This window comes from Pseudomyrmex gracilis, unplaced genomic scaffold (genome assembly GCF_002006095.1).
Source record: "Pseudomyrmex gracilis isolate BER0280 unplaced genomic scaffold, ASM200609v1 scaffold_1646, whole genome shotgun sequence".
NCBI classification, from domain to species: Eukaryota; Metazoa; Arthropoda; class Insecta; order Hymenoptera; family Formicidae; genus Pseudomyrmex; species Pseudomyrmex gracilis.
In genome coordinates, this window is record NW_018022230.1 from 12411 (window position 1) to 27677 (window position 15267).

Below are 15267 nucleotides of genomic sequence, written 5' to 3' on the forward strand. Positions count from 1 at the left end.
TATTTCCATTAGATGTAACAATTATTACACTGAGGAAGGTCCAAAATTGTGGACTGAAACGTCTGTTTTTTGTCTTTTTGAATAAAGACTTTTGTTTATACGCTGTCATCCTGTATTTTATTACTCGTATCGGCCTATTAATTAATTTGAAGATTATTAATCTTTCCTGTTTGGAGGTGAAAACAGATGGCCACCGCGATAATTTTCATCCAAATAATAAGTCCGTCCGGTCACAACCTTGCGACCGACGCTCTCAGAGAGCAGCATACCTGTCGAAGCACTACCCGGACACGGATTTGGCCCACCAGATGCACAGACAAGCAGCTCCAAAAAGAGAAACCAGCATTCACGGACTAGACGATATAAATCCCGAAAACAGACGTTTCTTAGAGAACAATCAGTTCATCGTTATATTTTGATTTTGGTTTTAAAAGAACGAGTGCGATATGTACATATTTGTATATACACATTTATAGTTTTATTAATTTTCTTATTAGTACTGTTCACGTTATCGCTACTCGGGGGCGCATAACATCCCACATTTTCTTTGGTAAAACTCAATCAGAGCCAATTTTAATTTAATACTGACATTTACAATTGTTGACACAAATTGTTGAGAATTTTTGGAAATATGTGAATTGTGGGTGAGGCTTAGCGCGGTAGGTCAATTTCCATTGACAGTTAGAGCGGTAGGAGTTTTATTCGCAATTTGGTACCTTGAGTATAGAGACCAACACCTGTAAACAAACAAAACAAGTGTGAAATGTCAAGAATTGTAACTGCCAGCAAAGTTTTATGGTGTAACAAACCAGCAAACAAAGTTTGAGCCACAATTCAGGTGTTTTAGAAATTTACCTGAAAAGGCACTACGCCGCTAGACCTTAACCAAAATTAAAAGTGGTGAATTGTTGCTCAAACTTCTGGAACAGTCTTCTTGGGTTAGAAGAAGTCACTACCAGAAATGTCGGTAACAATTAAAAGATTTTAGTTTATGATAAGGCAACACGCCGCAAAGGTTTAGTTAAAATTAAAAGTACTCAATTGTTGACCAAACTTTGATGATAGGTGAGTTTTGGCATCAAAAAGCCATCCCTAGTAGAAGTTTTGACAATTAGAGTGTTTTAAGTTTATGGGTTAAACTTACCTGTAGGTGGTACCGTTGAAGCATTACGCCGCGGGAACTTAGTCGGATGTTTCCTCATGCCAATGTCAGAACCTAAAACATAAAAAATAAGGATACGTTATTGTTGACTAAATTTGGTAGTAGGCATATCTCGGTGTTAGGAAACCTTTCCTGCAAGAATTATTGACAATTCAGTTATTTAATTTTATACTTACCTGAAAGGCACTACTGGAAAAGCACGCCGCAGGAAGATAAAAGAAGACTGCCTCATCCCGATGTACGAACCTGAAAGTATAAAGTGTTGTAATTGTTGATAAAACTACCTGGAATGGAGTTTTCGGAAAGGATAAGGACCTATAGGACATAAATTTTCCACAATTAGACCTATTTTATGTTTTTACCTGAACTCGAAAATTTTGTAAAAATGATAAGTTTTTGTAAAAGTGATAAGTTGATGAATACTTATCTAGGGATTCCTTGAAGTAACTGGAACGTCCCTAAAACAAATAAATCAGGATTAGGCACTTTCAGAAAAAAATCAAAATTTTGTTAAAACACATGAATTGTTGATAAAACTTATAGGGAGCGTTTATTTAAGCATAAATAAACGATTCACGTCAAAATTATTAACATTTTGGTATTTTTAAAATTTTATACAATAATTCATAAAAATCTTGAAATGTGGATAATTTGTTGAAGGGGGGTTTCAATGAACCAAGGGAACCATTCTCAGGAGTCTCCTCCACTTTCCGAAGAGTTTACGCCAGGCAGTTTTGTGCAAGCCAGGAGTAGGGGAAAGCGAGGCTGCGTGGCGAAGCTCAGCTCTCCTCTACTCAGTAGTATGATGCGAGCCACGACACGAGCTACATTATCTTGTGCAACATAAGTGGTGTTACAAACGCGTTGTGCCCTACTCAATTGTAACCAACAGCATAGCTGAAATAAAAAGGTTTTCCATTGTTAAATAATAACGTTAATTGTCAAAACTTTAATTACCTGGTGTAATCACAACGTCCAGTGCCGATCCATTCGATGTCTAGGAGTCCAAGACTGCCGATGACGACGTCCGGTCTGTTGTAAAATCTAGAATAATTTTGTAACGGGCCATTGAGCAATTACGGAAAGTCATTGCTCAATCGACCCGAATTTATTCAAAAAGGTAACAAGCAGCATTTCCTTGTAAATAAAATCTGCTTGTTAAGCGTAGTATTAAGTAGGATACAGACACGGCACACAACGTTAGCGGCCTGCGTATAGTAGCAATTGGGTCGCTAAATTGCTGAATGGTCGCGATCGATCCCTTTAAAAGATCGATCGCGAGCAACGACAGACAGATCGTGAGTAGCTGTTGACAATACTGTGTGGCTCCGAGTCTATCTCGAGAGTTTACCGCAGTAAAGCAACAGCTAAGTGTCAGTATAAACGTGCGATATTGTACAGTAATTGTAAACTTGGTAGTAATAACCTAGTAATTAATAAACAGGTGGCGACCGCAATACTTTCCGTCCAAATAATAAGTCTGTCCGGTCATAACCTAACCTACCCTTGTCACCAACGGCAAGAAGACAGCAGGAGCACAGTAAACTACAAAGAGCGGAAAATAAAAGGAGTCTGTTGCAAATGAATGTAGTACTGCGCGCACAAGCAGCATGAGATGACGTACTAAGTTATATGTTAACTGGGCCAGACATTTTTTGGCGGACCATTGAGCAACGACTCAGTAAACTGGATTTTTAACTATTTCCTTTTGTTGTATGTTCAGCGGATAAAATTTTGTGATTATTTGTTTCAGTTATTCGAATTATTTAAGGTACTGTTTTGTTTTATTTTAGACCGTTTAGCTGTTTATAGCGGCTAAGTATCTGCGAATGCGTCAAACATATTAGGCGTACTTAATCTTTTATTAAATATCTAAGATCAGCGGACTATAAAACGGCATCAAGCCTGTTAAGGCTTAGCTTTAAGTAACATTGTAATCTCGAAAAGAGAGATGGAAGTTTAGAGTGGTTTATTTTAAGAGTTTTCGATCTTATTGTTGTTTGTATTTTGTTTTGTTTCCGTTTTGTTTTTAATTTTACTTTTAGTTTTGTTGCGGCCCTGGAAAGGAATTTTAATTACTAGAAAATTTTTATTTGTAACAAGCGCCGTCTCTCTGACCCGTGCACACAAACAAACACCCCAACACATATTCGTGTCACAAACATATAATTACTTATTCACACGCGTAGCGACATTCGCACACTTTGTTCATCCGACATTTATTCAAGCATCCTATACACACAAGCATTCGTTTTAGTACGTATATTCACTCCCAGATACACATACAGTAATATCCACACTCCAGATTAAGCAGACAGGCACATCTTATTCATACTGTGTTCTTACACGCAACACCTATACACACTCCTGTCGACTAACACACTCATTTAGACACCACATTTATAAACACTCAATTACATTCATAACAATACATATACACATCAGTCAACTCGTATACACCCAAACATGTCATACACATACTTTCACACTCTATCTCATACATCCACACTCAAGGGTAAAACATTCACACAGTACAAGATCCCAAACGCGTAGTGCGTATTTGATACGTTTGTTAAATAAAGAGTTTTGTTATAACACCTTGAAGTGTCGTGGAAGTGTCCGAACCTTTCTCCGGAAGAGTCCTAGTACAAGGAGCATCTCGAGGAAGTACTTCCCTTAGTGTTTGGAGGAGCAGAAGCGTAAAACACCTGGCAACCGATACGAAAAAACTCAGACTCGTAAGTACCGACCATTTTTTGGCCTAACTCCGGTCACACTCTAATCCATACCACCCCATACTGTCAGATTCACGTCGGATAGATTCAAATGGTCGAATCAGAGTCGTCCTAACCTCCTTAAATAAAGGAGAGTTACTATCTACAACCGACCACATAGGTAAAATTTCTAAGAAACTAAGAGTGAAAAGGCCAATTCCCAGGATGTTGTGCAGGAATAAGCGTGCATGTATATATATGTATATATACAGGGTGTTTCAGAACTATGGGATCAAACTTCTAGGGGTTATTCAGTGCAACAGTAGAAAACATTTGAGTATAGGGACCCATGTCTGGAAAAGTGTCACTACCGCACTACGGCCCTAAGACGCGTTAAAATTTAGAAAGACGATGAATTGCCTAAATAGGATTTAATGCATTTAATGTTTGCCTTTTGTACATGATATCATCACAACAATTGTTCAAAATGTCAAAAGGCAAAAATTAAATGCATTAAATCCTATTTAGGCAATTCATTGTCTTTCTAAATTTTAACGCGTCTTAGGGCCGTAGTGCGGTAGTGACACTTTTCCGGACATGGGTCCCTATACTCAAATGTTTTCTACTGTTGCACTGAATAACCCCTAGAAGTTTGATCCCATAGTTCTGAAACACCCTGTATATATACATGCACGCTTATTCCTGCACAACATCCTGGGAACGGCTTGTATTGGCCTTTTCATTCTTAGTTTTAATTTTCACGAGACATTCGTTTAAAATTTCTAAGGTTTTAGCAAAGTTCAATAGTCTTAATATTCAAGATAGGGGGGGGGGAGAATGCTGTTGCATGCGTACGGTTTATCAATAATTGCATTGATTGAGCACAAAAAAGTTAGGTACTAGCCAGTTAGATTGTAACCGGACCGTATTTTAATCTGAGCTAAATTTTTCGGGTGCCATCTAATTTGACTCTCTAATTAAGAAGAAAAGATTTATCTTTACTGCCGGAAACCGGCTCATCAAGGATATCCGTCTTCTCGTTTTTGTTACTGCCACAGGAACCTCTGTTGGACCCGAGGACTTTGCTGCATTAGCTTCTCGCTGTTCTACATTTGGCTACTGTCTTTTGAATCACCAGGTAATTATTGTTCATTGAATAAAACACTTTGTTTTTATATAAATAATAAGACACTTTTATTTGCGTACTTATACGCATGTTTCAGTTACAATTATGGAACGACCCGATGTTTGCGCCTTGAATACGCAATTTGCGATACTCAAAGATAGGATTGTTGCACAAAAACATTTTATTATACGATCTGAAAAATTTTCCGGTCACAAAGGAAGGGAAAAAAGGTTTTTTTTTAAATATTAATAATTGGATGAAAATATTAATTATTGGAAAAGAAAAATTTAGACCGTTTAAATCGGCCTCCTTTTTGCGCGTTGGCTGCGTGACGTCACCTGCTGGTACGCGCGCGGTAGACTGATTACATTGCCTATATAAACGTGTATACATCAATTGAAAATATGGATAATACGGATAAAAACACGGCAAATTCAAAAACGAAAGGCTCGTATAAGTAGTGTTTTGTATATAAGTGTACTAATACAAGTATAAAAACATCGGGAAAAATATTTTTAACTGTGCCATGTGATATTAAACGTCGAAAATTATGGTTACGAATGGCAAGGCGGGACGACATAACAAATCCACCAACAAGTTGCTTGTTTTGCTGCGAAGATTATTTTAATGTACAGACGGCGTCATTAATTCGAAGAATAGGCGCGGGGATCACATAAAAAGTCCAGTTGATCCAAATATCCATTAGTCCCAAAATCGGGTGTCCAGTTGTGGACACCCGATTGCTATTAGTTAGTACGGCGCCCGNTGTATATATACAGGGTGTTTCAGAACTATGGGATCAAACTTCTAGGGGTTATTCAGTGCAACAGTAGAAAACATTTGAGTATAGGGACCCATGTCTGGAAAAGTGTCACTACCGCACTACGGCCCTAAGACGCGTTAAAATTTAGAAAGACGATGAATTGCCTAAATAGGATTTAATGCATTTAATGTTTGCCTTTTGTACATGATATCATCACAACAATTGTTCAAAATGTCAAAAGGCAAAAATTAAATGCATTAAATCCTATTTAGGCAATTCATTGTCTTTCTAAATTTTAACGCGTCTTAGGGCCGTAGTGCGGTAGTGACACTTTTCCGGACATGGGTCCCTATACTCAAATGTTTTCTACTGTTGCACTGAATAACCCCTAGAAGTTTGATCCCATAGTTCTGAAACACCCTGTATATATACATGCACGCTTATTCCTGCACAACATCCTGGGAACGGCTTGTATTGGCCTTTTCATTCTTAGTTTTAATTTTCACGAGACATTCGTTTAAAATTTCTAAGGTTTTAGCAAAGTTCAATAGTCTTAATATTCAAGATAGGGGGGGGGGAGAATGCTGTTGCATGCGTACGGTTTATCAATAATTGCATTGATTGAGCACAAAAAAGTTAGGTACTAGCCAGTTAGATTGTAACCGGACCGTATTTTAATCTGAGCTAAATTTTTCGGGTGCCATCTAATTTGACTCTCTAATTAAGAAGAAAAGATTTATCTTTACTGCCGGAAACCGGCTCATCAAGGATATCCGTCTTCTCGTTTTTGTTACTGCCACAGGAACCTCTGTTGGACCCGAGGACTTTGCTGCATTAGCTTCTCGCTGTTCTACATTTGGCTACTGTCTTTTGAATCACCAGGTAATTATTGTTCATTGAATAAAACACTTTGTTTTTATATAAATAATAAGACACTTTTATTTGCGTACTTATACGCATGTTTCAGTTACAATTATGGAACGACCCGATGTTTGCGCCTTGAATACGCAATTTGCGATACTCAAAGATAGGATTGTTGCACAAAAACATTTTATTATACGATCTGAAAAATTTTCCGGTCACAAAGGAAGGGAAAAAAGGTTTTTTTTTAAATATTAATAATTGGATGAAAATATTAATTATTGGAAAAGAAAAATTTAGACCGTTTAAATCGGCCTCCTTTTTGCGCGTTGGCTGCGTGACGTCACCTGCTGGTACGCGCGCGGTAGACTGATTACATTGCCTATATAAACGTGTATACATCAATTGAAAATATGGATAATACGGATAAAAACACGGCAAATTCAAAAACGAAAGGCTCGTATAAGTAGTGTTTTGTATATAAGTGTACTAATACAAGTATAAAAACATCGGGAAAAATATTTTTAACTGTGCCATGTGATATTAAACGTCGAAAATTATGGTTACGAATGGCAAGGCGGGACGACATAACAAATCCACCAACAAGTTGCTTGTTTTGCTGCGAAGATTATTTTAATGTACAGACGGCGTCATTAATTCGAAGAATAGGCGCGGGGATCACATAAAAAGTCCAGTTGATCCAAATATCCATTAGTCCCAAAATCGGGTGTCCAGTTGTGGACACCCGATTGCTATTAGTTAGTACGGCGCCCGTTGGCGCTACGAGCAACCGCCCCGCTTGTCCTCCGATCCCCGCGCCTATTCTTCGAATTAATGACGTCTGTACGTATATGTGTACATATATAATATAAATGTCAAGTGCCACTTGTAAAAAACACATCCAAAGTCACAAGGCATCAAAGCAAACTAATTACATGAAATAAATATATATAAATAATTAAAATATATATATATGTAAGTAAATATAAATATATAAATAAATATATATATAAATAAAAAAAATAAATGACATATAGATTAATAATATAAATAAATTAGATTAGATATATTTATAGAAGACTGATTTTGCATAATTGTAGAATTGTTAATAAGTAATTGATATAGAGAGGTTCTGGGCCAAAATACATATAGTTTTAAATGGAAAAAAATGTCATTCTCTGTCTTTGTCTAGCTACAGGAAACATACTATAAGATAGAAAGAGAGAGTCGACAACCGATGGCACCGCGAGAGGTAGGGGGAAAAAGAGGGGGTAACCGCGCGATGAAAGGGGGAAAGGGAAAGGAGTGGTCATGTGTGTTCAAGTCGGTTGAATGATGACGTCATCGCTAAAATGTTAATTGCGCATTAAAATAAATAATTCCGAGAAAAACCGCAAATTTCCCGAAAACGGTTTGCGTATAAAAATAAATAGCGCGCGGTTTGTAATTGCGCAGCAAATAACTAAAAAATTTTTGAAAAAAACCGCAATTTCACGGAAGTGCGCTTTTTTCTTATCGTCCGAAACGATTAAGCACTTCCGGATTCATGACGCACTTCCTGCAATACCGACCGCATGAAAAAACCGTTACGTACCGAGATGTGGTTTTGTAAATTGCAATTTCAAACCGAAAGATGTTGAGGAAAGATAAGGAGCAAAATAAAAAGGCGCCTCGAGGTTGAGAGCGATTCACAAGTCATTTTGATCGCGAATCGTATAGATAGCAAGTCGTTGTTGTTGTTGAAAATGTTTAACGGATCGAACACGATGTGTATTTTAAACCTATCGGTCAAAGAGTTGAAAAACATTCCAAAGAGGATTCTTCTAAAAGTGTTCGATAATTACGTGGAGCTTTTGTGGGACCGATTGCCTGAGCATTTGAAGGAAGATCCTGAAATGCAGCTGTATCGTAGATGTCTCGAGCATTACAATCAACAGGGAGATTACGATCACATTGATGGACCTGCCCCGCTGAAAAAATATTGTCGCGTGTGTATTGCGAAAGCCACGATGAAAAATCAAGAATGAATCAGATCAGACAACCGAAATCGCTTCAGTTCCTAGTTGCAAAAACAGTAGCAAAACATGTAGACGAGTACATTAAAATATACAAACTTGAAATTCCTTACGTGTGCAACGACGCAATACGAGAGATCTGGTTCGATGTACGGCTCTACCGCTACGATCGCGATATACATTGGTTATCGGTGCACGATCTACCTGAGAAACAAATATGGGAAGCGGAAAACAATTTTGACGAAGAGGACTTTAAAATCTTGCACCTATCCGCGCTCGCAATTAGAGAATACGATTGGCTTCCAAGATACGTCAAGACTGTCAATCACATCGAAATCGCATACATCGAGTTTAGAACGAGTTGCGCGGATCTGAAGCATCTGTCTCGCTTGTGCTTTCAAAGCGCATTGCGAGTGTGGGAGTGGGGTAAAAGACAACATCGGTACAAGTGGTTGCAGAATAGATGGATAAAAGTCACCGGACATCAAATGATCAAAGACGCTGATTTCATGACAGATGTTATATGGAATCCAGAGCAATGGTGTACCAACTGCTATAGACGACCGTTGTTTGTTTTATATACAGAAGACGATTGTTATTGGAATACCGAGTGGCACAAGGTTGCATCTCTTGACGATGAAGACTATGAGCAACTAATGAATGAAAAGATAAAAAAGCGTAAATTGAATGCAACAAATATATACGATCCAATAATACTAACGTGAGTAAACAATTATATATATATGAGTATAAGCAAAGACAAACATGAACGATCGCGAACCGCTTGAAGAAGAAGCCGCGCTCCTCGACACGTTGGACGATTCCATCTCGTGGGAGGAACGGTGTGACAAACGTCTAGAGACACTGAGAGAAGAGTGCCGTAGAAAACGCCCGCGACCGTCCACAAGTGTGATAAATTGGCACATTGCTCGTATCGCGCGACTCGAAAGTCTGCGCGCAGCCCTTCGCGAACGATTCGCTCACGTGGGCGCGGGTGTCGAAAGTGCGGGACTCGCATGGATCGAAGTCGAGACAGCGTTTAAAAATCGTTTGGTGACCGGCATCGTGGTAAACAAGTCGTTCATCGAGCCCCATCGATTTCTCTAAGCAGCTAAAGACACGGTGCTCGGGCGCATTCATAGAGCGATCGCGCGGCACGCTAGTGTGAAAGTGAACACAGTGTTCAACGGCAAGTTTGTCGCGGGTGAAAAAACGAGTGTAAAATCGATTAATACGCGAAATCGCGCATTTTATCACTCGTCGGATCTGCGCGAGTGGTACGATCGAGATGTGATGCAACAATGACCGCTCTGGAGGAGTTCCAAGAACGCGACAGCGGCTGGGCGTTGACGCAAATACTAAACCTCACAGTAAATGTAAACAGTCACAATCCGATGCGTGCAGGATGTCAGATTAAAATATCGCGAGAAGTTTAGCTCAAACACGCGGTAGTGAACGTACAATCGCGGGACAATGCGTGTTTCGCGTGAGCAGTGGTTGCCGCGTTATATCCAAGTGCTTCACATCTTCAACGAACATCACATTATTCCGCGTACGCGAGTGTGTTGAACTTTGATGGAATAGAGTTTCCACTGACATTATGTCAAATCGCGCGGTTCGAACGCAACAACAACGTGTCCGTAAACGTATTTACGGCTGCGGAACAGGGACACGGATACGTGCCGCTGCATCTCACGTCGAACAAAAAAGAGAAGCATGTGAATCTACTGTATGTTCCCGATCAACACAATGGACACGTGGGACACTTTGCGTGGATAAAAAATTTATCGCGTTTCGTCAGCTCGCAATTGAGCAAAAGGAAGACAGCACAGTACATATGCGATCGGTAAGTACGAACTATCGGTGTAACAACAACAATGTTGAATAAAAAAAGTAATTTTCCAAATTGTGAGATGGTGAACTCATTAATCAATGCTGTGTGTATTGTTCGTTTATTGCAACACATACATAGATGTCTACACTACTTCCACACAAGCGATAAGCTGGCGGTACACACTGTGGATTATGAACGATTGAACAACAGCGCAGTCGTTCTTCCCGCTGAGGAAAAGAACTGTTTGAAATTTGAGAATTACAACAACAAGGAACGGGTTCCAATGGTGGTGTACGCCGACTTGGAGTGCGTACTCGAGAATCAGGACAAAGCAGTGTTGCTAGATCGGGCCGGCCAGCACCAAGAGCACCAAGGTGGTGGGGGCACGCATACAGACTCGAACGGAATTCAGCGATCTCTCTACCGAGAACTTCGAAGTGCTCACGCGAAAAGGTGTGTTTCTGTACGAATATGTGGACAGCGTCGACAAATTGTTGGAAACCAGTCTGCCACCGCGCGAGGCGTTTTACAGTTCGCTGACCGGCGACACTGTGACGGAGAGCAAGTACGCGCACGCGACGAACATGTGGCAACGATTCAACATCGACAATTTGGGATCTTACAGCGACCTGTATCTGAAGACAGACGTACTTTTGCTGGCCGATGTATTCAAAAACTTTCGTCGCGAGTGCCTCGCGAGTTACGGACTGGATCTCGCGCACTTCTACACGCTGCCGGGATATACATTGGACGCTATGTTGAAGTACACCTGTGTGACGTTCAAGCTGCTGACTGACATCGACATGGTAATGTACGTGGAACGCGGCGTACGCGGCGGTTTGAGTCAATGTTCAAACAGATACGCCCGCGCCAACAACAGATACGCGCGTTCGCACGATCTATCCGAACCGTCGTCGTATCTGATGTACTACGACGTTAACAATCTCTACGGATGGGCGATGTGTCAACCGCTTCCATATGGTAACTTTGCGTGGGTGGAGAACGCGTACGAGTTCAATGGGACAACGGTAGCGGCGGACAGCAACGTTGGCTACATACTCGAGGTCGATCTGACGTATCCGAAAGAACTGCACGACGCGCACAGAGATCTACCCTTTTGTCCAACGCGTGAGGAGCCGCCTGGTAAACATGGAAAAAATCACGTCAAACTGCTCGCCACAGTGTTCAACAAGAAGCGATACGTGATTCACTACCTCAACCTGCAGCAGTGTCTGCGATACGGGCTTCGCTTGACGCGAATACATCGAATACTGCGGTTCTCGCAATCGCCTTGGCTGCGCGGATACATCGAACTGAATACCCGATTCCGCGCGAACGCCACCAACGAGTTTGCAAAAAATTTTTATAAACTTATGAACAACGCGGTGTTCGGCAAGACAATGAAGAACGTGCGCAAGTACACCGACGTACGACTCGTTACAAAATGGGAAGGACGATGCGGTGCGGAGGCGCTAATTGCAAAACCAAACTTCCACAGTTGCAGCGTGTTCGCTGAAGATTTAGTGGCAATAGAACTGCGTCGTCTGGAAGTTTTATTCAACAAACCGTTGTACGTTGGTATGTGCATACTCGACATATCAAAGACCTGTCTGTATGAATTCCATTACGACTACATGGCGCCGTTGTACGGTTACGATTGCAAGATCCTCTACACCGATACCGACAGTTTAATATACCACATAAAATGCGAGGATGGATACGAGGATGTGAAGCGCGATATCGCTCGCTTCGATACGAGCGACTATCCAGCGGACAATCTATACAACATGCCTCGCGCAAACAAGAAGGTACCGGGACTTATGAAGGATGAGAACAACGGTGCTGTTATGACGGAGTTTGTGGGTTTGCGCGCAAAGATGTACGCGACTCAAGTGGGCGACAGCAAGTGCACGAAGAAGGTGAAAAGTGTGAAGAGAAGCGTCGTCGCGAGAACGATCACCTTCGACGACTACGTGCAATGTCTGCGGAACGCAATCGAACTGACGCGACAACAGTCGTGCATACGATCCTAGTTGCACGAGGTGTTTACCATGTCGGAACGGAAGCTTGCTCTGAGCCCGCACGACGACAATCGGTACATCATCCATGGATCGACCGACACCTTACCGTGGGGCCACTACAAGATCCCTAACTTAGACTAGATTATGTTGTTGATATAATAATAATACATTAAATGAAGTATATGTAATTGTTTGTTTATTGTATTAAAAAAACCATATGTACTACTGTATAAAATAGGTAAGAATAAAAGAAAATACACATAACATAATAATAATAGTAAACCACATTGTTCTTATGTATCCAGAAATTGTGTGAATTGTTTAGTCCTAACCATTTAACGAACACCTCGTTGCCTCGATGACGCAGAACCTTTTCTACTAGATACACGTCCGAATGTTTAACCGCGTACAACTCGTGCTCATAAAATCCGCCGGCTATTGGTTCACCGCGATAATCCTCGAGCAGGTAGGTCGCTGGTAAAGTGTGTTGCACCTTTTAACGCGGAACACCTTGGTGGTCCAGTTTGGAGTATAACCTTTTGCAAAGACAGTTTTGTACTTGCTCACGCGCACAGGATCGCCGACTGTGAATCGCGCCGGTCCTGCGATTTTAACGTTGCTGTACACCGTGCGCAGGAGTCGCTCGCTCAACACCGGCGTTACGTCGATCGGCCGCGCGCTGATGGTGCGATGCTTGCGCGCGTTGTACTCTGCCACAAGTCGCTGCAGATCGTCGATCCAGCAAAACGATCCGTTTAGCGCAAATATTTTCCACATGTTGTTCTTGAGCGNGCGATTGAAACGCTCAACCACCGACGCTTTCATAACAGAATATTTGGAGTAGTGATTGACACCGCGCCGATGCAGAAAGCTTTTCCACATCCGCGTTGTAGAACTCCTTTCCGCGACCGGTTTGCAGATTCTTCGGGCAACGATCGTCGACGCGAAAGATCTTTGCGAACGCCCCCCAGCGACCGAAGCGCGATATCGCTCGCTTCTAGAATCCACCGGCTATAAGTTCACCGCGATAATCCTCGAGCAGATAGGACGTTGGTGAAGTTTGTTGCATCTTTTTTTTAACACAGAACATCTCAGTGGTCCAGTTCGGAGTGTAACCTTTGGCTAAGACGGTTGCGTTTTGCTCTTAAGCGGCAACGCTCACGCGTATTTGCTCAACACATTGAGGACTGTGAGAATGTAATTGTGTCTTTGTTCTGGCAAAACCTAAGGCAGCATCTCGACAGCCTGTCACAGATTGTCGTAACCGTGTACGACTACTCGTCTGCGCGGAAAGTAGCGTCGCGCGGGCGCGTGCAGCTCCTCTGTGAGCTCTCTCTTCTCGACGCGCATCTTGATTATAGCTGCTTGTCTCGCTTATTCTCACACGAGTTCCATGTATTGTGTGTCTTGCAAACGACGTACAACATGTTGCGCACATTTCGTTTTTACAGAGACTCACTCAGTAACTTTTTTGTTTCTGTTTCCGTGCGCGAATTTTTTACCTGCAGTAATCGATCGTACGCGTTTTGTCGCAGAGTCTCAACCGCCTCTTCCACTTTTTTGCGAAATTGATCTAGATCTTTTCTCAAGTTTTCTATCTCACGCGGATCCACACCCCGCGGTCTTGTCTCCAGCTTCAACAATCGGTCGTATGCGTTTGTTCGCAGATGCTCAACGGCATCGATCATTTCTTTGCTTGACTGTTCCTCATATTTTTTAAGATCGTTGAAGTCGCGTCGATCAACGAAATGTGTCGCGCTTTTCTCCAAGCTCGACAACCGCTTTTCCGTTGCCTCAGCGCGCGACAACGCAGTCGCGGAGCTATCTCGCAGATTATCCACAGTTTCCTTAAGTTTTGCTATGGAGTTCGTTGTAGTGTCCGAGAGCGCGTCCACGTTTGCGCCCAAGATAACTGCAGCGTCGAACGCTCGCAAGAAAGCGTCGTCTATGTAGATCTTGGTCGCGGCGACGGAACTGTTTCGCGGTTTCGTCAATCGGGTTATCACACGCTTCTTCGCATCATATTCAGGTGACAACGATGATGTGGATAAACAGAGAGCGTTGTGGCGTATGTAATTGCGCAAATTAGCTAGTCGAAAGCGTTCTCCGTCATTGTAGTCGTAACCGCGACTTTGCAACGGTGAATCAAACTTGTTAACGCTCATCGCGCGCAAATAAAACTGTCGATGTTCGCTGAGTAATGGCTCAATTTATAATTACTCCCGCTCTGCAAAGCTCCTTGATGATGGACAAAAACTCGTTGTTGGTTGATATTTGCTCTGTACAAATATTACGATCGTCGCGCCTCCCTTCCCTCTCGATTTCAACCGCGCAACAATCGCAGCAACTAATTAATCACCGATAATTTAAAACAATTGTGGGGTCGCGGCGCCAAGCGTAGCGCGCGTTTCAAACGACAAAACGCTTATGCAGCCGTTCCCGATACAGATATCAAACGTCAAAAACGCGAACGGCAACGCGCGTATGCAACCGTTCCCGATACGGATATCAAACGTCAAAAACGCGAACGGCAACGCGCGTATGCAACCGTTTCCGATACGGATATCAAACGTCAAAAACGGGAACGGCAACGCGCGTATGCAACCGTTCCCGATACGGATATTAAACGTCAAAAACGCGAACGGCAACGCGCGTATGCAACCGTTCCCGATACAGGTATTGAACGGCAACGCGCGTATGCAACTGTTCCCGATACAGGTATTGAACGTCAAAAACGCGTTTCAAACGGTTGCATACGCGCGTTGCCGTTC

The 15267-nt window shown here is 41.9% G+C and overlaps 1 protein-coding gene across 1 annotated transcript; it reads left to right on the forward strand.

Annotated features, from left to right (window-relative positions):
* Window positions 1-9942: 9942 nt before the first annotated feature.
* Window positions 9943-12637, forward strand: LOC109862346. Its single transcript, XM_020442375.1, has 5 exons — window positions 9943-10011; window positions 10309-10487; window positions 10614-10811; window positions 10957-12394; window positions 12509-12637. Exons 1-5 carry the CDS (start codon window positions 9943-9945, stop codon window positions 12635-12637), a joined length of 2013 nt encoding a protein of 670 aa, XP_020297964.1.
* Window positions 12638-15267: the final 2630 nt, after the last annotated feature.